The sequence below is a fragment of the Dermacentor albipictus genome, chromosome 2 (genome assembly GCF_038994185.2).
Source record: "Dermacentor albipictus isolate Rhodes 1998 colony chromosome 2, USDA_Dalb.pri_finalv2, whole genome shotgun sequence".
Classification (NCBI taxonomy): domain Eukaryota; kingdom Metazoa; phylum Arthropoda; class Arachnida; order Ixodida; family Ixodidae; genus Dermacentor; species Dermacentor albipictus.
Window position 1 is genome coordinate 179198079 of NC_091822.1, and position 22342 is coordinate 179220420.

The following is a 22342-nucleotide window of genomic DNA, read 5'->3' on the forward strand; positions in this document are numbered from 1 at the left end:
AATTCTTGGCTGAAGTTATGTGGGACATCCTGCATATACCGATGACGTCACGCTCTGTTGCGTCACAGGAAGCTTCGGCGAACAAGAGTCCACGATACGAATTGGTCTGGACGTCATCGATTGATGCACTCGCACATTAGGACTTACATGTCGCTCGCAAACATTGGGGTACGTTACTGTCCTCGATTTCCGCACCAACAAAGGCGAAAGCCACCCGGACCTCATCCAGCTGATCATGGCGCGCGACCCGATCCCCCGACGCAAAGTCGTACATATCCTCGGCTGTACGTGGCAGCAAGGCGACGGGGACACCGAGTGGTTTCGGCGCACACTAATTCAAGCCAGTCAGGTCACCCCCATGATGTTTTGTATTACCAAGAGGCGCTCGTGTATCCGTGAACACGAGCTCATCAAAACTGCAGAGGCTACCAGCTATTCAGGCATCATGTACGGCCTCCCCTATGTCCCCCTCACAAATACTCAAAGCCGCCACCTCGGAGCAGCACTTCGAAAATTCCGCGGTAGAGAAATGGGAGTACTGGCATTCAAAAGACTGCAACCCAACGCACGCTCGAAGAAACGGTACCAGCCCACCTCGAGGCCCAACAACCTCGTCTCTGCACTTCTCACCGAGGCCACGAAATCCTCCATGCTATGACGTCAGTAGCTTGGCTGCCACTCCCCAAACTCCTCCGCCATCGGCCATTGTCTGAAGACTTACGACCGTGTCCATACCAAGGAACATGAATCCAGACGCTACCAATGGTGGTCGGCAAGCCATAGCTCACCGCCTCAGAACTCCCTTTCATATGGTACATATTATGTCGGCGCCCTCACACCGCGGACACCACGGCTGCTTTTGGGCCACGTGATAACATCGGACGTCATCACAAAGAAGCCCCATCCTCCACTGACGCTGAAGTTCTGGCCATAAGAGAAGCCATTTGCCTCTCCTCCCATGACACACATACATCTACTGCTCGCAGAGATAGCCATAAGGTCGTTAGAGCTTTCGAATCCTAGACTGTATTGCACCTCCTTCGAGAGACATTAGCTTCTCCCATGCAAACACATCCCTCCCGAGACGTCCTGCTGGAGTGGGCACCTGGTCACCGGGGGCTCCCGGGTAATGAACAAGCTCATACCCTAGCTCGTGAAGCTTTCACACCGATCAGCCCCTTACCATGACCGGACATTTATAAACCCGAGGACGCAGAGGGCCGAGCAACGAAAGCATCGTCGTGCGCGACTCGAAGTACTGCGCCAGGACGCGCCTACCCCCCTCACTTCCCCCGCGCACCATTCCACGTCCTGTCACGATGCGTCTGCCATCAGGCCTAGGCATTGTCCCTCCGCAATGATGCCATCCAGTACCCCACAGCTCAGCGTCGCGGCGCGCAACCCTGCCAGGTATGCGGCGGTTACCTCTGCGCTCTCCACCCTTACTGGACCTGCCCTCGAGTACGTCCATCACAATTCCACCACACCGCCACTTCGGAAAGCTGTACGAAGGCCCCATGGGACACTCAGCCAACACTCTGCTGGCCTCGCCTCGTTTCACAGATGCTCCACATTCAAGGGGCAGTAGCGAAGTGACGCAGCTGTAAGTGGTCTCATGCATCAGCTCACCAGGGAGACGACAATAAGGGGAGATGAGCTCCGGCTGGAACAAGTCCAGGTCCACTGGTACGAAGACGACCACGAGAACACGACATTCGAAAATCTACGTTTATTAAATTGGCATTTAGATTTATACTCTACACATATGCAATACAAAACGATGTCATACCGATCATCGACGTCCTGCCTGACCGGCCTGATATGCCGTGGTGAAGTGGCGCTGTGTGCTGCTGTCTCCTTGCTCCCCTCACAACTACTGTGTGTGAGTGATTTTTTAATACAAAATGGGAAGAGAAAGGTACAGCAGACCCTCCCTTAAGTGAGTTTCGGCAACATTCAAGGGACTCGCGGGAGGCGCAAGCTTCTCCACCAATGGCCTATTACGCCGGTCGACAGGATCCAATAAGGACCCGAGTTTAAGAGCCCAAAAATGGTCGCGAAAACACTGCGCACAGAAAATCAACTCGCCCATAACTAATCAATTTCTGACGCCCGATGGGCGTCTTGCGCTGGAGTTTGAGGTATAGTAGCGGCGCCTGGTGGCGGCGCGGGAAACGACATCTGGGTCGTACCAGCTTGGGTCGTATTGAGCCCTGGCTGTGGCGAAGCACGTTTCTAGGCCGAGTTTTGCGTCAATTCGCACTTTTTTCTGCCCTGTTGCGAGTGCGAAAAGGCTCGTCACTTCTCGCAGACCATGCCGACCACGCTGCGAGCTCGCCGCAGCCTATAGTTTAACGAAAACGGGCTCTCCGTGTGCCGTGGGACGCAATGCTGGGAGCAGACGAAATCGGTGGCGCCGATCCGGATCGAGAGACCTAGCCCAGCCTCGAGAAGGCGTCACCGTCATTACTTCTGCGTCGTGGGCTGCCATGAACAAGAAGGCCTGAATCCCAACATCATATTCTGCCGTTTTCCTTCAAGGCCTCACGAAGTGGAGCGTCGGGCGCGCTGCATAGCTGCAGTTCGTCGCGCTGAGTAAGCGAAACTTCGCGCCATGCTGACTGCTTCGCCTGTCTTGAAGCTTGCTTGATTATCTGCGTTCTAATGTTCGGTCTTTTGCACCTACAGTCCCGACAGCAGACCGACATAGCAGCAGGCATGGCTGGTAATTCACGATTCGAGACCCGGCCACAGCGACAATTAACAATTCGACCGATGCGAAGTGGCGAAGTGACCAGCTAGGTGTGTGCAAATGAGCACAAATGGTCGGGCTCATTCGATGACGCTTCACTACCCCACTACGAGCAGCACAGGTTAAGAGAGTTAAATGCGCTCATCCTTGATCTCAAGCCAGCACGTTGAGGCAACGCAGCAAGGCAGTATTGATTGCAACACATCGATGTTCGAGCGCTGTCATTAAAACCTACATCAAGCGAGCGGCGTACGAGCTCGCACTGCAGCGCGATTCGCACGTACGTGCGAGCTCATATGTAATTGCACCAGTTATTACCAGTTACTAAAAAGGAGAGATGGCCGCTACTACAACGCAGGCATAACTACTTGTTTAGCGGCATGCAGTCAACAAAGATTGCAGGAGGCCCGCCGTTTCGCGGCATGTCGAAAGACCGCTGCCGTCGCGGCGCGTACGATCGTGCGCTCGAGCAGTTCGTACATCGCGGCGCGTACCGTCGTGTGCTCGAGCAGTTCCGTACACATGATGTCTGCCTATCGCCGCTGTGGATTCATTTCTAGCAAGCTTTTCCTCGGGTTTGTGCGCCTGAATCTAGCAGCTAGCGTGCAAACCTTACCTGAAGTTCCACTTCGTACGCGACTCAGTTCACTTAATTGCGATTGACACGGTGCTAAAACTTCGCCGCCCAATTCTTGAACGGCGTACACGTATTCGGCACTGCATAATTTCTTGCCGTTACGCAGCGTGCCACCCCTGAAAAAATCTTCGGCGCCCGATATTCGCTGCAGGCCGTGAAACAACACAACCGAAAGTGACGGGTCCATAGTGTAAACGTGCTTTCCGAAGCAGACGACCGAGCTTGGTACGACCCATTTTAGCGCAGAGGGCGCTTTTTAGCACATTTTTCGCAGCGCCCCCTCGGCAATGCAAGAGCCCCATACAGCCGAGCGTGAGGAGAGGGCGCGACACGCGCACGAAGTGACTGTCAGGTACGGCGGCGTCAACCGGGCAGGAGCACGCGCCCGAGGCGCCGTCGCGGTCATTTCCCCACAAAGGCTTCCCACGTGGGAAGACTTTGTGGGGAAATTGTACAATATTTGCGGGGAATGTTGTACAACATTCGCGAAAAGAAAGAAAAAGGGGCCCGCGGTATACTCTCTTCGCGACGGGACCACGCCACGCACCTCACGTTCGGCGCCTTGGAAATCACCGATTGGGCATATAACGGCGACGCGAACGAAGTATCGCAGCAAGCGTTCTCTTCCATGCCCTTTTACTCCCCCGCCCCCCTTTATTGAGGTGTCATCGGACCGCACCAGACAGATACAGTGCCGTTAGCAGTAATCGCATTCTCTTTGTTTATTTTTTTAAATTTACACAGCCAATAGTAACTGAGCGGCCGCTCGGTCGCATCCGCGCTCCGGCAACGGTCGGACGGCAGAGCAGAGAAAATCGCGATCGGCGCGCGACAATCGTTGCACTGACCGTTGTTACTCTCTCCACGCCAAAGAACGGCAGAGGAACAAGGGCGCAGATTCGCAACAAGCATGCGTTTTCTTTCCCCACATTAATCCTCTGACAGAACTATACTCTCTCCTTCGTCATCTCTCTCTCTCTCGCCGTCTCGCCGTTTATAGCTTCTTTTTGCTTGCATTCGTTATATTTAGAGCGAACGTAGCGGCGCACGATTGGTTATCTCGAAGCATCGTGACAGGCTTCTTGCAGCCAATGACGAGACACGCCGCGACCGTTGAACGGTCTGAAGTGTTCGAAGGTGCAGCGGTAGAACGACCCTGCTGCGCCTGGAAGTAAGACAGACAAAGGGAAAACGTACCGCTACTCAGCAACGCCAGCGGTGATACAAACACTGCCGTCTCGCATATTTGTTTTATTTTCTCCTCGTTGAGTAACGCATGATGCACGTCAGCTGCTTTTAATCTCCCTCGTGATTTTGTCCCTGTGTGTCCACGTGGGACGGTTGAGTTGCTGGGCACGTAGTGCATCTGTGCTCCTACTGCGTGCGCTGCGTTTCAGGGAGGGCTGCGGCGTGCTCCGGAGGAGCAGGACGCACACGGCAACCCTCCCTGACCGGCTGCTTTGTGTAGCAGGCGGTCACAGAAGTTTGTGCTCGCGCCGTAGCCGCAGCAGCTCGCATCCCCGTGAACGAAGGCAACTTCGCACTTCTGTCTTAAAAGCTAAGCAATTCACTGTGGCAAGTGTTACACTGAACGACGTAGATTACGCAATGCGAGTTTTCTGCAACATGTTAGCAACAACATTGCAGAGTTAAAGCGCAAAATCTTTCTTCGAACACGCTAAGCGAATGCACGCCCCTGTATATTGCTCCAATTTAAAAAAAAAATAAAGTGATGCAGCCAAACGAGACACTAAGGGAGAGAGAGAGAGAAACCCACCCGTTATGTTGCTTGCTTCCGCGGGCTGAGTAGCTGTCGTCTGCTCGACACGTTGTTGCGTCGTTTGCATCGTTTCCGTCGCTCTTTCTCCATTTTGTAGACCATAGGGCGCTGGGGAATAAAACCGGTGTTTCCGCCACCGAGTATTAAAAGTGTGTGCGGCAGACTGAACCACTTCTCAAGGCTCCGTGCAGCTGGGGCAGGTTCTCCGACGCGACGCCGGCGCGCAGGGCCGCTCATGCAGGTGAAGGCGACGGCAGCGGCGACAACTTTCCTATGTATAAAAAAAAAAAAGCCTCAGCGTGGAGCCCACGCTGGACCCACGTCCCCAATCCATCTGTCACTCCTGCGATAGCCCAATTAGGAGCGGCAGTCGCCGAAAATAAAAAGAAATAAAGTAAATCCGCCCCACAGTTTCCGCACGTTAGACTCCGCCATTCATTTGAATCTTATATCTCCGCGTAAAACATTTTTCCTTCTCTTTCGCATAGTATTCATTCATTGACGGCAGCGTGCACTTTCGTCGTCTTCATTGTCACTGACCATGTATGCGTTCCTCGTGACTGCAACGTCGGAAATGTGATGTACTGCTATAGATACGGCTTGAGACACCCAAAAATGTCTCTCTCTCTCTCTCTCCCCCTCCTTGCGCGTCGCCTCCCGGGCAAAGCATACAAGCTGCGCGCCTGCTAAGATTATCTTCAGTGAACTGCTAAGAAATTTGCCGTCGGGGTGCGTTGTCCATACACGCAGTTCTTTGCGTGCTTTATTTATTTTGAGTCTACGCTTCGGATTTTGTCTAACTAATGGGCAGCAGTGCCACTCACCAGATTCCATGCAGGCTCCCAGCGTAACTCTGACACTGCGTTTTTATCTTATAGCAGTTCCAGAAATCAGCCATCTTAGCGTTGAGATTTCGTACAGCTGGTGAGAACATGTGCTGAGGAGCATTAAAAAAAAATGTCTCCCTTATAGGCCAATGTTGAAATATTGGAGTGTCTCTCGAGTGGTGCTTCACCCGCATTCGAACGGCCTCTTCTTTAAACACTGCTCGTGTTATGCTGCTATTGTTATTGCGGTTAATTGTTCCTTGATTCCGTGGGTTCCCCTTTGATGAGCATGTTGTTCGCATGGTGAGGACGAGAGTACCCCTCTGCGTGTACAATACTTTGTCTTACAACAGCATGCTCCTCTTACTTTTCTAGTCACTATCGTGTAGAAGCGAGTTGAAATGGCAGCGTAGCTCATCGGTCACGTTCCCGCTTTTTACACGACAGGTAGGCCGTTTCAGCTCCAAATTTCAGCTGAATTGTTGCCGCGAGGTCTTGCTGATGTCTTAGCAGTCAAGCTACAGGATTATTCAGCTCGCGGCAGTTGAGGTCTGTAACGATCCCTAAATACCATCGCTTTACTGTTAGTGCACAAATATCATTTTTTGTTGTGCAACCTGAAAAAGAGAGCCTCAAACACGAGTTCCTTTTTCTTTCTGCATGCCCCGTCGCTTATACCCCTGACACACGCACATGCTGCAAAAAAAAAAAAAAAGCATTCAGATCGACGACGATTGAAATCTGCAAGCCATATTGTCTCTTATTCGCGAGCTTCCACAAAGTAGTCAATCGCAAAGGGAACATTTCATCCCGATCGGGCTCGATCGCAATCGAAAGTGCCCGTATGACACAAGATATTACTGCTCTCGTAAACTACCTAATGCCCACGTTAACTAACAGCAAGGAGTTAAATATAAATGGAACGTTTGCTGTACTCACCTTGTCGGCGAAGGCGCTCTGATGCTGGAACTCGCTTGGAAAATATATGTGCCCCGTTGTAATTTTAAAAGTTTAGACTGCCCGACCATTTCCTCAAGCCAAGACTGGCTATACTTTACGCAGTGTGGCTACGCATTTCCTGTGCTCTGGTATGACTCGCGATCGCAAATAAGGCACGTGTGGCTCTGTAATGCTGCTTCAGTTCGACGTCACTCTACAAAAGTGCTCCGACAAGCTCGACGACATGGCGCATGGAAGCGAAAAAAGAAAATAATTTAAAACATTGCAAAGGTAAGTTCTAGTCCTTATGAATTGCTTTTTCCCCGCGGTAAGCGCCAAAGTGCCAGCCTTGTGGATAGAGGTCACTCATTCATTTAAGTCACAGGAAACTCTACGATCAACACCTTTTGGAGCAGGGATAGAGCAGACGAACTATCATTCGCAAGATATCAGCCGTCTAAACACAGCGCTATAAGAGGATCCGTGCACCGGAGCGGGTCAGAAAGTTCGTAGAGCCACTGGAATAAAAAAGCCTGGTGGCGTATAGTCAAATAATACAATGTAATTTACGTGAGTGAAGCAATTTCAGGAAATCGGACGCGCTGATCGGTGGTCAATTTTTCGAAGACGCGCCCCACTGACTTGCACATTTTTGTAGGAAACTCCATAGAGTTTCCTACTTTTTGTAGGAAACTCTATGGGAAACTCTATGACTTGCACCCCCGCTTCGCTGGCGTAGAGTTTCATACAAACTCTATGTTCACTGGTGATAGAGGGCGCAATTTGTCAAATTTCCACTTTTGTTTAATATGATTTTAATATGAATTTGCTGGCACCACCACTGCGATCTTAAAGGTTCTAGGTATATATAATGCCCGTTATTTTCACCAAACGGTAGGAGTTTTCTCTTGAGGACTGCATTTCACATTGCTTCATTGTTTCTCCATCTCCCTGTGAGAACGCAGTTCAGAAGGAGGAGACACAACGAGTGTCTGAATACGCGAGTGCGGGGAAGAAGAAAATGCCGCAGTCAGTTGACGCATTCACAAGCTCAAAGGCCACCTTCGTGTGCAGTGAGCTTAACTCAGGTTGCTTGCGGTCCAGGCAGCAGAGGGTACTGAACGATTGCTCACCAATTACTTGCCGGATAATTTTTGCACTTACTCACGAACGTTCATTTCGTTTCAGCGGATTCGACTGAAGTGCACCCCTGGCCTTGGCGCCTCCAACTGTAAGTGATCTGTTTTTCAGCTGATGCAGTAATGTATTGCGAGGTTCGGGTTTTGAGAGACGTGTAAAGAGCGCTAATGTTTCAGTGAGTGCCAGTGGGATGCCACCACGCATATTATTGTTCGGAAACGTTCCGTCATGACAGCTGCCACAGTTCCACCTCTGGCGCTAATCGCCGTAGAGAAATGGCTTAGCACGGGCAACAATCGGAGTGGTCGCATGCTTAGCCCTTTAGCATCGTGGTCGGAGCCCCTGGAGCTTTGCGAAAGTCCCTGTCATTGGAAACATCACGTTCAAGAACCTATCCGCGGATGTTTATTGTTAATTGGCGCTCCTCAATCTCCCCTTCGTCTGGTCGTGCTCCGCACGTTACCACCGCGCGTCAACCTCACGAGTCGTAACATTCTGACACTTAACCGCGGGAATTTCGTCGGTGCTGAAGTAAAAGAAGGTGCAAGGAGGCAGAGTCGATGCGCCGCCACCACGCAATAACAGAGGCATCGTAGCCTCCGCTTAGATGCCCGCTGCGTATGCGTAGCCGTGGTAGAGTACACTAGAAGGAGAGAGAGACAAAGTCCATCGGATGTCGTAAAAAGCACCATAGAGCACAGAGTTTCTCACTACATTACCTAAAGGGAAATCTGGCGCTGCTGCGCTGTGGTATGCATGGGAACACGGCCTACTGAACTCCAGACCTGCACAGATCTCCCTCCTCCAGCACGACTGGTCTAGTTCGGCCCTTTTTGCCGCTAGGGAAAGAACGTGCGAGCAGAGTGGCGCTAGTTATAACCTGTTCGCTGTCGTCTGCTTCTGCGATCTGTTCAGCACTTGTCTTGCCATTTCGGCAGGCACAAAGTGCTTGTATTGGCGGTAATTGAATAAATTCAGAAATATACAAAAGAAAACATATTTGCGAATTCTTTGCGTTTGAATAGTGAAACTAGAAGAGGAGGAGCGGTGCAAGAAATGTAAACAACGAGCATAGGTGGCAGCTGCAATGCAAGTTTCCCTTTCCTAGCCTCCGTAAGAGACTGGAAAAATTGTTTAAAAAGATACATAGGATAATCTAGCTTTCTTTAGTTGATTACAGATAGCCTAGTGTCGTAGGTGACATTAGGATTTACTGGTGTGTGCCGTAGTGAAAAGCAGATGATCTGGTAAAAGTATAGTAAAAGTATTCACGAGTAAGTCCTGCACCCGATATGTGCAATAGGTTGATCGATTCTGTTTCAAGGAAAGGTGAGCATATGTTGTTTTCATCGTCGTTGGATGTCTAGCTCAGTAGAAAGCTTGCAAAAAATTAAGCGATCCCAGTGCTTTAAAACGTGCTGCACTGCAAGCCTTAAATCGTGTCACGGAACTCTTTTCAAACTGTAAAGCTAGCTTTTCTGCGTTGTACGGCGGCAGCATAACGGTGGTGCTTATAATATACGTACGCAGTGAAGCTGTGTGCGTAATTCACTTTTTGAACTCACGACGCATTCAAGGACAACTTTTAGAGTTAAAATAAGTGGTAATCGTTCTGTCGTCGAACATTACGGTGGCTTCAAGTTTCTAAAGAGCGCAGAAGCGAATTTTACAACGTGTACAATGAAACTGTTGTGTATATTGCGAACTCTATACACAATGTGATTTACAATAATCTGCTTGAAAAAGGCAATAGCAGCGGCTATTTAACGCTATCTTAGAAAGCAGCGGACTACACGCTCCAAGATTTTTTAGGTTCGGGCAGTCAACTTTTGGAGCCAAGTGACCGATCAAAGCCTTGTGACACCACTGTCACTGTGTTAGCAAAAATCATCAACTAGACAAGCAGTTCGTCACAACACAACAGCTGCCGTACTAATTACAATGCCGCACAGCCACCCACCGCGTAGCAGACGGATGGATGGATGGGTGGACGGATATTATGAGCGTCCCCTTTGGAACGGGGCGGTGGGTTGCGCCACCAAGCTCTTGCTACTATACTGCCTAATGTCCTACCTTGGTTAAACAATGAAAAAAGAAAAAAAAACACTATGAACTACCACGCCCAAATTTTCTGATCCCCTATTGCGAACTGTGCTTTTGTACGTCTCCGTCTTTTGTCGTTTCCCTAATTCCACCAATCCTCCAGTCGCCTCTTACTAATGTCTATTGCGGACATATTTGCTTCACCACTGCTTCCTTGAACCCAAGGGCTAAATTCAAGGAGGCCAGTGGTGCCTAAATCGACCGCTGGGTAGGCGTCTTCACATTCTAATAAAACATGCTCCGTAGTTTCCCTAGCTTTACCGCAGCAAGCACATGCTTCTTCTTCCTTCTTATATCTCGCTTTGTAGGTGCGTGTTCTAAGGCATCCTGATCTCGCTTCTAAAAGTAATGAGCTTCCCTTTGAGTTATCATAAATGGTTTCTTTCCTGATTTAGTTTTTTCCTCTTAAGTAGTTACTCATGGCAGGTTTCTTTTCCATTGCCGCCACCCATGAGATTAATTCAGCCTCTCTGACTTTGCGCTTGACCTTCTTTGTTGCTGTGTTGTCCACCCTACAGGCCGCATACTTGCTGGTAAGTTTCCTAGTTCTTCTCCTCCACTGTGAATCAGTGTTTTTCCTGTATAGATTCCTCAACACTCTCCCAGCCCATTTACTTTCTTCCATATTCCTCAGTCGTTCTCCATAATCAATATTATGTGAACTTCCCTCACTTCAAGACTAGTCCAGCCCATATCACCCTGCGCAGCTTCATTTGTAGTCTTCCAGTGAGCGCATAACGCGAGGTATCCCACTGACCTTTGGTTCCCATCGAGTCCCGATTGTACACCTGATTTAAATCAAGCAACCGCATTTCCAAAAGTAAGTCTGGGAACCATTACACCTTTCCACATACCCCGGAGCACCTCGTATCGATTGTATCCGATTGTATATCGATTGTATCGATTTCTCTTGCCCTTCACTGTTATTGCTTTTTCCTGTATTTCCATATATCTATAGCCTTCGTTTATCCGTATACCAAGGTATTTACATTCTGTTTCCCGAGGTATTTCTTGGCCCTGTATCTCCACTGTCTGTTCACTGTTTTCATTCAATACCATAACACTTGATTTTCTAACACTAAATTTCAAACATAAATTGTTGCCTTCCTGTCCACAGATATTAGCGAGACGTTGGAAATCACTTTGCTTGTTAGCTAGCAACACAATGTCGTCCGCATAAAATAAACCTGGGAGTTGCTGCTCTATTATTGTACCCGCCTGTTTGTATGAGAGATTAAACCAGATATTACTTCCTTCTAGCGCCCTCTCCATCCTCACCATGTAGATCATAAACAGCAGCGGGGATAAAGGGCAACCCTGCCTCAGTCCCTTGTTGATATGAACTTTCTCCTCGCTCCTCATCCCTTCCCATTCAACGCAAACGGTATTTTCTAGGTAAATCTCTCTCAAAAGCTGTAGACAATCGTTACCTAAGCCGTCCCCTTCCAGAATATCCCACAAAATGTTGTGGTCTACGTTGTCGTAGGCTCCTGTAATGTCTAAAAAGGCCACATACAACGGTCTGCTTTCTGCTTTTGATATTTCAATACGCTGAGTAAGAACAAACAAGTTATCATCCAAACGCCTACGTATTCTGAAGCCTTTCTGAAGCTTTCCCAAAATGCCATTATTCTCTGCCCATGCTTGAAGCTTTAATTTGATTGCCTGCATTGCTAGCCTGTGTATTACCGATGTAATGGTGAACGGTCTATACCAGTGAATTCTGTCTTTCTCTCCCTTACCTATATAAATTAAATTCATTCTACCTTGTCGCCAACTGTCTGGTATTCGTCTATCTTTTAAAGTTTTTTCCACGGCTTTCACTAGAGCTTCCTTACTTTTTAGTCCTAGTTCATTTATCAGCCTAATGGGAACCTCGTCTAGCCCTTTGGCTGTGCGCTTTGGAATTTTCTCTTCCGCTTTCTTCCAGTTTAAATTTGTCAGCACCAGCTCCTTTTCCACTTGGGTCTCTTTCATGCTGTTTTTTTCATCAAGTACAACCTCGTCATTGCCTTTGAAAGATTCTGCTGTTGCTTTTCGGATGTAATTTATTGCCGCTTCTCCTTCCAGTCTGTTTTCATTTTCGTCTAGGATATGTTGTTGTTTTGTTGTTGACTTCCTGCCTAATAATTTTTTGTGGTTCCAAAATATTCTAGGTGCAGCCTTCTTTTTCTCACGTATTTCTGATAACCAGCGTTCACTTTCACTTTTTAATTTTGCTTGCACCAGTATTTGAACCATATACTTTTTCTCCCGGTATATTTCCCATTTACTGGTTACTTCATCCTGCGGCAACTGCGCCTTCTTTGCCTGCCTGTGCTCTCGAGATGCTTTCTGTCGTTCGGTGATCGCTTCTCGTATCTCGTTGTTCCACCAGCTTTTCGGATCTTTTTTCCTTTCCAACGAACAAGTTGTTTCTCTCTCCGTATTTCTGTCGTTATTACACTTACAAGCTCATCATATTCCCACTCTTTATTTGGCCATTTGCCCAGTTCTTCCTCAAATCTAGTGACTATATTTGTTATTTGTTCAGCGTTAAAATTTGGACACTCCAGTTAGCTCTCTTTCCCAACTACATATCCCATTTTCAAAATGATGCGTTTATGGTCGCTCCCTATGTTGTAAAACCCTTCCTCATCGATGACCATTTCTCTCAACTTATCATGAATTCCTTCTGTCATCAGATAGTAATCAATGGTCGATTGCCGGTTTCCCACTTCCCACGTGATCTGTCCTTCACACTTAGGCCCTGTATTCACGATCACGAGGTTATGTTGCTCACAAAGGTCCAGCATTGACTTCCCGTTATTGTCGGTATAGCCATCTAAATCCTGTATGTGGACATTCATGTCACCTAATAGGGCAATTTCAACACCATTCCCGAAACCTTTAATATCAGTGCTTGTGCATTCCACTAACTCTTTATTCTCCTTTGTGCAATTATTTCCGGTCCACAAATGCGTAACGCGCAGCCAAGTTTTTTTCCCGCTCATTGTAACGGATCAGCAAAGATGCTCTTGACATTTTGAATTTACTCTTTTCCATTTGGCTCCCTGATGGATGAGCATTCCGGCTCCCCCTCCCTTTCTTTCCGACTTAGTTCTGTTGCGCCCTTCCCAAGCATAATTGCGGCTCTTCCGGACAGGCCGCCATTGGAATATGAACCTGGCAACGTTTAACGGTAGAACGTTATCTAGTGAGGCGAGTCTAGCAGTGCTACTGGAGGAATTAGAGGGCAGTAAATGGGATATAATAGGGCTCAGTGAAGTTAGGCGGCCAAAAGAAGCATATACAGTGCTGAAAAGCGGGCACGTCCTGTGCTACCTGTGCTAGGAGTCGGATTCCTGTTTACTAAGAATATAGCTGGTAACGTACAGGAATTCTGTGGCATTAACGAGAGGGTGGCAGGTCTTGTTGTGAAAGTTAATAAGATGTACAAAATGAAGATTGTACAGGTCTTCGCCCCTACATCCAGTCATGATGACCAGGAAGTCGAAAGCTTCTATGAAGACGTGGAATCGGCGATGGGTAGAGTGAAAACTAAATACACTATACTAATGGGTGACTTTAATGCCAAGGTAGGCAAGAAGCAGGCTGGAGACAAGGCAGTGGGGGAATATGGCATAGGCACTAGGAATAGCAGGGGAGAGTTATTAGTAGAGTTTGCGGAAGAGAATAATATGAGGATAATGAATACCTTCTTCCGCAAGCGGGATAGCCGAAAGTGGACGTGGAGGAGCCCGAACGGCGAGACTAGAAATGAAATAGACTTCATAGTCTGGGCTAACCCTGGCATCATGGAAGATGTGAATGTGCTCGGCAAGGTGCGCTGCAGTGACCACAGGATGGTAAGAACTCGAATTAGCCTAGACCTGAGGAGGGAACGGAAGAAACTGGTACATAAGAAGCCGATTAATGAGTTAGCGGTAAGAGGGAAAATAGAGCAATTCCAGATCAAGCTACAGAACAGGTATTCGGCTTTAACTCAGGAAGAGGACCTTAGTGTTGAAGCAATGAAGGACAATCTTGTGGGCATCATTAAGGAGTGTACAATGGAAGTCGGTGGTAACTCCGTTAGGCAGGATACCAGTAAACAATCGCAGGAGACGAAAGATCTGATCAAGAAACGGCAATGTATGAAAGCCTGTAACCCTACAGCTAGAATAGAACTGGCAGAAATTTCGAAGTTAATCGACAAGCGTAAGAGAGCTGACATAAGGAAGTATAATATGGATAGAATTGAACATGCTCTCAGGAACGGAGGAAGCCTAAAAACAGTGAAGAAGAAACTAGGAATTGGCAAGAATCAGGCAAGCGTTAAGAGACAAATCCGGCAATATCATTACTAATATGGATGAGATAGTTGAAGTGGCTGAGGAGTTCTATAGAGATTTATACAGTACCAGTGGCACCCACGACGATAATGGAAGAGAAAACAGTCTTGAGGAATTCGAAATCCCATAGGTAACGCCGGAAGAAGTAAAGAAAGCCTTGGGAGATATGCAAAGGGGGAAGGCAGCTGGGGAGGATCAGGTAACAGCAGATTTGTTGAAGGATGGTGGGCAGGTTGTTCTAGAGAAACTGACCACTCTGTATACGCAATGCCTCATGACCTCGAGTGTACCGGAATCTTGGAAGAACGCTAACATAATCCTAATCCATGAGAAAGGGGACGCCAAAGACTTGAAAAATTATAGACCGATCAGCTTACTGTCCGTTGCCTACAAACTATTTACTAAGGTAATCGCAAATAGAATCAGGAACGCCTTAGACTTCTGTCAAGCAAAGGACCAGGCAGGATTCCGTAAAGGCTACTTAACAATAGATCGTATTCACACTATCAATCAGGTGATAGAGAAATGTGCGGAATATAACCAACCCTTATATATAGCTTTGATTGATTACGAGACAGCGAGACAGCGTTTGATTCTGTCGAAACCTCAGCAGTCATGGAGGCATTACGGAATCAGGGTGTAGACGAGCCGTATATAAAAATACTGAAAGATATCTATAGCGGCTCCACAGCCACCGTAGTCCTCCATAAAGAAAGGAACAAAATCCCAATAAAGAAAGGCGTCAGACAGGGAGATACGATCTCTCCAATGCTATTCACAGCGTGTTTACAGGAGGTATTCAGAGACCTGGATTGGGAAGAATTGGGGATAAAAGTTAATGGAGAATACCTTAGTAACTTGCGATTCGCTGATGATATTGCCTTGCTTAGTAACTCAGGGGACCAATTGCAATGCATGGTCACTGACCTGGAGAGGCAAAGCAGAAGAGTGGGTCTAAAAATTAATCTGCAGTAAACTAAAGTAATGTTTAACAGTCTCGGAAGAGAACAGCAATTTACAATAGGCAGCGAGGCACTGGAAGTTGTAAAGGAATACATCTACTTAGGGCAGGTATTGACGGCGGATCCGGATCATGAGACGGAAATAATCAGAAGAATAAGAATGGGCTTGGGCGCGTTTGGCAGGCATTCTCAGATCATGAACAGCAGGTTGCCATTATCCCTCAAGAGAAAAGTATATAATAGCTGTGTCTTACCAGTACTCACATACGGGGCAGAAACCTGGAGGCTTACGAAACGGGTTCTACTCAACTTGAGGACGACGCAACGAGCTATGGAAAGAAGAATGATAGGCGTAACGTTAAGGGATAAGAAAAGAGCAGATTGGGTGAGGGAACAAACGCAAGTTAATGACATCTTAGTTGAAATCAAGAAAAAGAAATCGGCATGGGCAGGACATGTAATGAGGAGGGAGGATAACCGATGCTCATTAAGGGTTACGGACTGGATCCCAAGGGAAGGGAAGTGTAGCAAGGGGCGGCAGAAAGTTAGGTGGGCGGATGAGATTAAGAAGTTTCCAGGGACGGCATGGTCACAATTAGTACATGATCGGGGTTGTTGGAGAAGTATGGGAGAGGCCTTTGCCCTGCAGTGGGCGTAACCAAGCTGATGATGATGATGATGGGTCTCTAAGGTGCGTTTCTGTAACCGCATACACCCCTATTTGTTCTCTGTGTAACTGCTCCTCAATCTCTGCCCACTTTTCCTTTCTTCTGCCGCCCTGCATGTTTATGTAGCCTATTGCATGGCGAGCTCCTTTCTTGTTTTCCTCCTTTTTCTGTTATCGACGGCGATGCTCTTCTGATGTTCCCCTAGGGGACCTTCTTCATTACTATCTACTCTGAGCTCCTGAGCGCCCGCGGGCCCCCTAAAAAAGCAACAGCGCGACCACCAAGTCGCCAGCCCACTTCTCGTGCTAGCCTGTAATTGAAGTGGACTAGACGAACAGGTTATAAAGGCGCCACCAACGCCGTCGGTTGAACGAAAGCGGGCGCAAGCTGCTCCCATAGAAGCCGGATATCTGTGCAGGTCTGGAGTTGCAGTAGGTCGGGCATGGGAAGGCCGGTATATTGCGACTTCGGATTGGCATCGTTCTCGGAGAGCCTGGCAAGCACCGTTTTGTCTGTCACAATGATTCATTTTCTACTGAAACATCACGTAAAAATCTTCTTTAGCTTTATTATTACAGAAAAACATGTTTTGTTTAACTATGAGTACTTGTTATTGCTTGTACAATTATATGATACGTGAAAAGTATCAGCGGGCCGCTAAGTTGGAAGACAGACGACAAGATTCGCGCTTGCTTTGAAACAGTTTGTCGTCTGTTCTTGGTTTTCTTCGCTTGGTCATGCATTTTAGGTGAGTAAAGATGTAATATGCGTGAATGGGAATATTTTATGAAGATTTTGCGTTAGGAACACGTTATTTCGGTAGCCATATCTGCATTGTTTTTGTGTGTGTTCGCGTATAGTACCGAAGAGTTTTTAAAATGTATCAACGGGCCGCTAAAGTTGGAGCACAAACGACTAGATTCGTGCTCGCTTTAGAACAGTTTGCCGCCTGTTCTTGCTTTTCTTCGCTTGGTTAGGCATTGTAGGTGAGTAAACTTCACTGGAAGATGTAGTATGCATGAATGGAAACATTGTATGAAGATTCTACTCTGAACGCGTTTTTTGTGTAGCCATATCCACGTTTTAGACGAAGCCTCTTACGACACCAGCCAACACAAGCCTCGCAATCACATATACTGTGTTTCCCATGGAGGAAGGAAGAAAAACTAGGATGGAACGTCACATCATTCTGTTATATCCTCGGCAAGTAAACATCTTTTGAAGTCGCCGCTCCCTCTCGCCGGGGCCTTGTGCGCGGTGCCTTTTGGGTAGGAACAGGCCCACATTGTTGCCGCACCATTCCTGTTTGGCACGTGGTGACGATCATGGCTTAGCGGCGCCTGCCGTCAAAGGCACGGAGGCGCGTAGGGAGTACAACGTGTGCGTTTCTGCTACCACGGACGTCGTTCTTCGCTTCAAATGCGCTGCCTTGAAACGTGGAGAAAGACGGCGGAGCCAGATCCATGGCGACGTAATTTTCAAATCATCACTTGCGCTTACCGCCGTTGTTAGTCGGCGCTCTCACCTCGAAAAGCGTCCGGAGTATGCCGGCCCGAGCGTGGTCTATTGTTTCGTCAAATCAGCTGTTGCATACCTGAAACTCCGGTGCGTATTTTCTTGCTAATCTTTGTTCCGCTGTCTTGTACCTATGTAGGATGAGACAGTATCTTTCGCGGGATAGTTATTTGTCGCGTGTTTGCGCAGGTTCTATTGTCCGTCTTTCGTTGTGAAATAAATCAACTCCATTACCCTGCACTGTAAACGCCGAAGTCGTCGCCTTTCCTGGAGATTTACGTGCACTATTTTGTAAGACTGTGTGGTGCGACTTCCTTACGCTGTTGAGACGTGCCTATTGAGTTCTCGCCGGTCTGTTGAGAAGCAGAAAGCATTGAGCGGAACGACAACGTCGACTGGGACCGTCTGCCATAACACTGGGCCTCAAATATGGTTGGGGTCCCTGGCTCGCCATTCCATCGTTGGGCACAAGATGGAACGCATTTTTTTTTTCACACGGAAAAGCAGTCGCTGTGGACCCCGGACGCTCGCTTGTGTGCCTGTTCATGTTTGCAGGGGCGAAACACATGATATTATTCCCAGAAGATGCCCCCAAACTCGACGAATCGCCGTCGGAAGGGCGGCTTGGTTGCCTTCACACGTTTGCAGGGCGAAAGGTTCTCTCGTTCCCTGAAACCGCCCCGAAATGCGACCAGTCGTCCTTTAGGGGGTCGTCGCGAGTTGTTGGGCATAATGCCGACGCCTTCACTCGCTAATGCATTGGCGCCTGTATGCAGATTGCTTAAGCGGCAAGCCGCATAGTGGTTCAGTGCTTTACATGACTGGGACGTAACACAGACTCGGCTGCTTCACACATTTGAATACCTTAACTCAACCTCGGTGTGCGTTTGCCATGCCGACTATGTGCGCATATTCCAAAACCCCGCAGCAGACCCAACCAAAGGGAACCGACTGAAGCTACCACTTGCCTATCACGTGAGGGCCCATTTTCCATCATCCCATTCCTCTAAATTCATTATGACTAGGCTTCAAAATTGTCACGTGACGCTACCTTCTAGTGTTTTCCTTCTTCCATGCCCATTCCGATGATGGCACAGCGCCCTGTCGGAAACTACCATAGACGGTGGCGCCAGGTTTCCCTCTAGGTGTTATAGTGAGAAACTCCATGCCATTTAACAAACAAAGATGAATGGTCCGGCAACAATGTGGGCATCATCATTATCATCCTGGCTACACCCACTGCAGGGCAAAGGCCTCTCCCATACTTCTTCAACTACTCCGTTCATGCGCTAATTGCGGCCATGTTGTCCCTGCGAACTTCTTAATCAAAATCCGCCCACCTAACTTTCTGCCGCCCCCTGCTACACTTCTCTTCTCTTCGAATCCAGTCCGTAACCCTTAATGACCATCGGTTATCTACCCTCCTCATTACATGTCCTGCCCATTCCCATTTCTTTTTCTTGATTTCAACTAAGATGTCATTAACTCGCTTTTGTTCCCTCACCCAATCTGCTCTTATCCCTTAACGTTACGCCTATCATTCTTCTTTCCAAAGCTCGTTGTGTTGTCCTCAATTTAAGTAGCATCCTTTTCGTAAGCCTCCAGGTTTCTGCCCCGTAGGTGAGTACTGGTAAGACACAGCTGTTGTACAGTTTTCTCTTGAGGGATAATGGCAACCTGCCGTTCATGATCTGAGAATGACTGCCTAACGCACCCCAGCCCAGGCACGTACCCAGGGAGGGGTGCCCCCCCCCCGAATTTAAGACGCATAGCACCCCCCCCCCTCCCCGCCCACGCGACCACTTCTCACACACATTCCTAAAGCGCCGCCAAATAAATGTTGAGACGTGACAGCTCTTCGGCGGTCAACATTTTGTTGCCTTTTTCACTCCTTTTGGATGGCGGTAGTTATCGGCGTCTCCTGGGATGTGAAGGCCAGTTTCCTCATCAATTCGGTTCCCGCGCGATTAACTCGAGGCGCATTCAGTTGTCACCGTCTATTCAACGGTCACGCGCATCGTTATTTTTTCGTTAGTTCAACCTTCTTCGTCTAGACTGATCCAGGGACCAGGAAAGGAGTACATGACGATTCCTTCGATGTCTGTATTATTGTTTTGCCCCCCCCTCCCTTATGTAATACCCCACATGGGGCCCTTAAGGGAATAATAAATGATGATGATGATGAAAGGGATTCAGTTCGTGGTCAGCTGGTCTGTATGCACGTGGAACGAGTTGCGGCCAGAGAAAATGCCATTTGCGTTTAAGTTTTTGTTTCATTATTTCCTCGAATGATGGCTCGCCGCGACGCTGACAGATCCTCCGAACCATATACCCGTGATATGGGTTAGATAAGGTGGAAAATAAGATAATGCGAGGCAGCGTCGATCATCAAACCCTGCAATAACCCTTAAACTCATAGGCAATATGACTGTCACCCGTTAACTCGTCTGGTTTTTCCCTCATTGTACAGCACTTTTCGTGCAAAATTGGCAACTGGAAAGAAGAGACTGAAGGAATTGAGAAATTAAGCGATCTACAAGGGAGAGGGCCGAGACAACAGCCAAACAGAAAGGAAAAGCGAAAATTAACATAAGTAGGCATTCAATATGGAAATATTTATGGATCAACATCTCTTTATTTAAAATGGAAACAGAAAACGCCAACGGAAGTGGAGGACAATCCCGTGTGTTCCGAATGACGCTTCTACGGTTATCATTAGAGCAGCCTAACGTAGCCACTTCTCTACTGTACTTATATTGGTGTTTTTCTAACCTTTCGCGGTGGGCACAGTACGTCTAGAATCGCAGCTTTCTGCGCCATACGTGGTTGTACGCCGTTGGCGGCCACGCATCGTTACGTAACTTTCCAAATAACAATACGAGTCGGTTGTTGCACTTGTTATAGCAGTAAACGAGATATCCAAAAGAACTGTGATTGTTCCGCAAATATATATTTCTGTATAATTCTTCGAGAGCTATTTAAAAAAAACGCTACTATAGTCGGATACAACTTAAGTCTGCAATGAAGCCCCGCCCACGCCCTCCTAACCGCCAGCCACTGTTCCTCCGCGAGGCTGCAAATAATTCGTACTTCAAACTTTTTCTTTTACCCAAATAAGGCGGTAACTACAAAATAAAATTATTAGCGCGTAATTTTAAACCCTTTCCCTTGCCTATTATAGTGGAATGGTGAATGCCTAATTCTTTATTGAAGTGAAATAACATGCTTGCTTCGCTACAACTATTTGTTGTGAAGTGTCACTACAGTTGGCAGTGAAGTTTGATGAGTAAAGCGGGTGCAGCAGTGAAATGGAACTACACCGCAGACTTTTGAAGACTCCATACATTTTGTCCATGTCTCTTGCACACCTCATGGCTTCTGCCGATCAAAAGACTTCAAGAACAGCAGACGCTCCGGAGGTATTAAGTACGACGCCATTTTGAAAAGGCCGCATGACGACGATTTTGCTTACGTCTGTGATTGGCTGGCGGAGTAACCTAACTCCGCGCGGTCCATATGCCTTTGTTGCCAACTGCTGTTTTTTAAAGTTCTATTCTAATAAAGTAATCTTTATTTTACACTTTTGCTTATTTACACGTTCTTCGCAGTGTTCTTTCTGCGCTTCTTTCCTGCGCGAGTCCATTTGACGTGGTTCTTTGTTTGGCAAGTAAAGGGGAAGTGTAATGCACAGGCATACGTCGAAAATACAGCTTATTTCATTACTATTTTGTGGGTTTAAGCGTTCTTATGGCGAATGGTGGGCGTAATTCACATTTGTACTAGTAGAGGTACGCCCCCCCCCCCTCATTTGCATAGAAAAATTACCTTGGGTGACCTCCCCTCTCCCCCCCTCCAAAATGAAAATCCTGGGTACGTGTCTGCCCCAGCCCATTCTCTTTCTTCTGATTATTTCAGTCTCTTGATCCCGATGCGCGGTCACTATCTGTCCTAAGTAGATGTATTCCTTTACCATTTTCAGTGCCTCGCTACCTATTGTAATCTCTCCGTAATCGTAACCTCTATAGTAATCCTTCTCTTCCGAGACTGTTAAACATTACTTTAGTTTTATGCAGATAAATTTTTAGACCCACCCTTCTGCTTTGCCTCTCCAGGTCAGTGAGCATGCATTGCAATTGGTCCTCTGAGTTACTAAGCTAGGCAATATCACCAGAGAATCGCAAGTTACTAAGGTATTCTCCATTAACTTTTATCCCCGATTCTTCCCAATCCAGGTCTCTGAATACCTCCTGTAAACACGCTGTGAATAGCATTGGAGAGATCGCATCTCCTTGCCTGACGCCCTTCTTTATTGCGATTTTGTTCCTTTCTTTATGGAGGACTACGGTGGCTATGCAGCCGCTGTAGATATATTTCAGTATTTTTACATACAGCTCGTCTACACCCTGATTCCGTAATGCCTGCGTGACTGCTGAGGTTTCGACTGAATCAAACGCTTTCCCGTAATCAATGAAAGCTATATATAAGGGTTGGTTATATTCCGCACATTTATCTATCACCTGATTGATAGTGTGAATATAGTGTGAAGCAGGTTGCCATTATCCCTCAAGAGAAAAGTGTATAATAGCTGTGTCTCACCAGTACTCACCTACGGGGCAGAAACCTGGAGGCTTACGAAAAGGGTTCTACTCAAATTGAGGACGACGCAACGAGCTATGTAAAGAAGA

At 47.6% G+C, this 22342-nt stretch overlaps 1 protein-coding gene across 2 annotated transcripts in view; it reads left to right on the forward strand.

The window, feature by feature from the left end:
- The first annotated feature begins 7923 nt into the window (after positions 1 to 7923).
- Positions 7924 to 22342, forward strand: part of LOC139056343 (uncharacterized) — a 52011-nt gene continuing 37592 nt past the window's right edge. For both annotated transcript variants that reach the window (XM_070534503.1, XM_070534504.1), the window contains exons 1-2: positions 7924 to 8049; positions 8124 to 8166. In XM_070534503.1, coding sequence (XP_070390604.1) covers positions 7957 to 8049; positions 8124 to 8166 — 136 coding nt within the window. In that variant the 5' untranslated portion in view covers positions 7924 to 7956. The remainder of the gene's footprint in view (positions 8050 to 8123; positions 8167 to 22342) is intronic.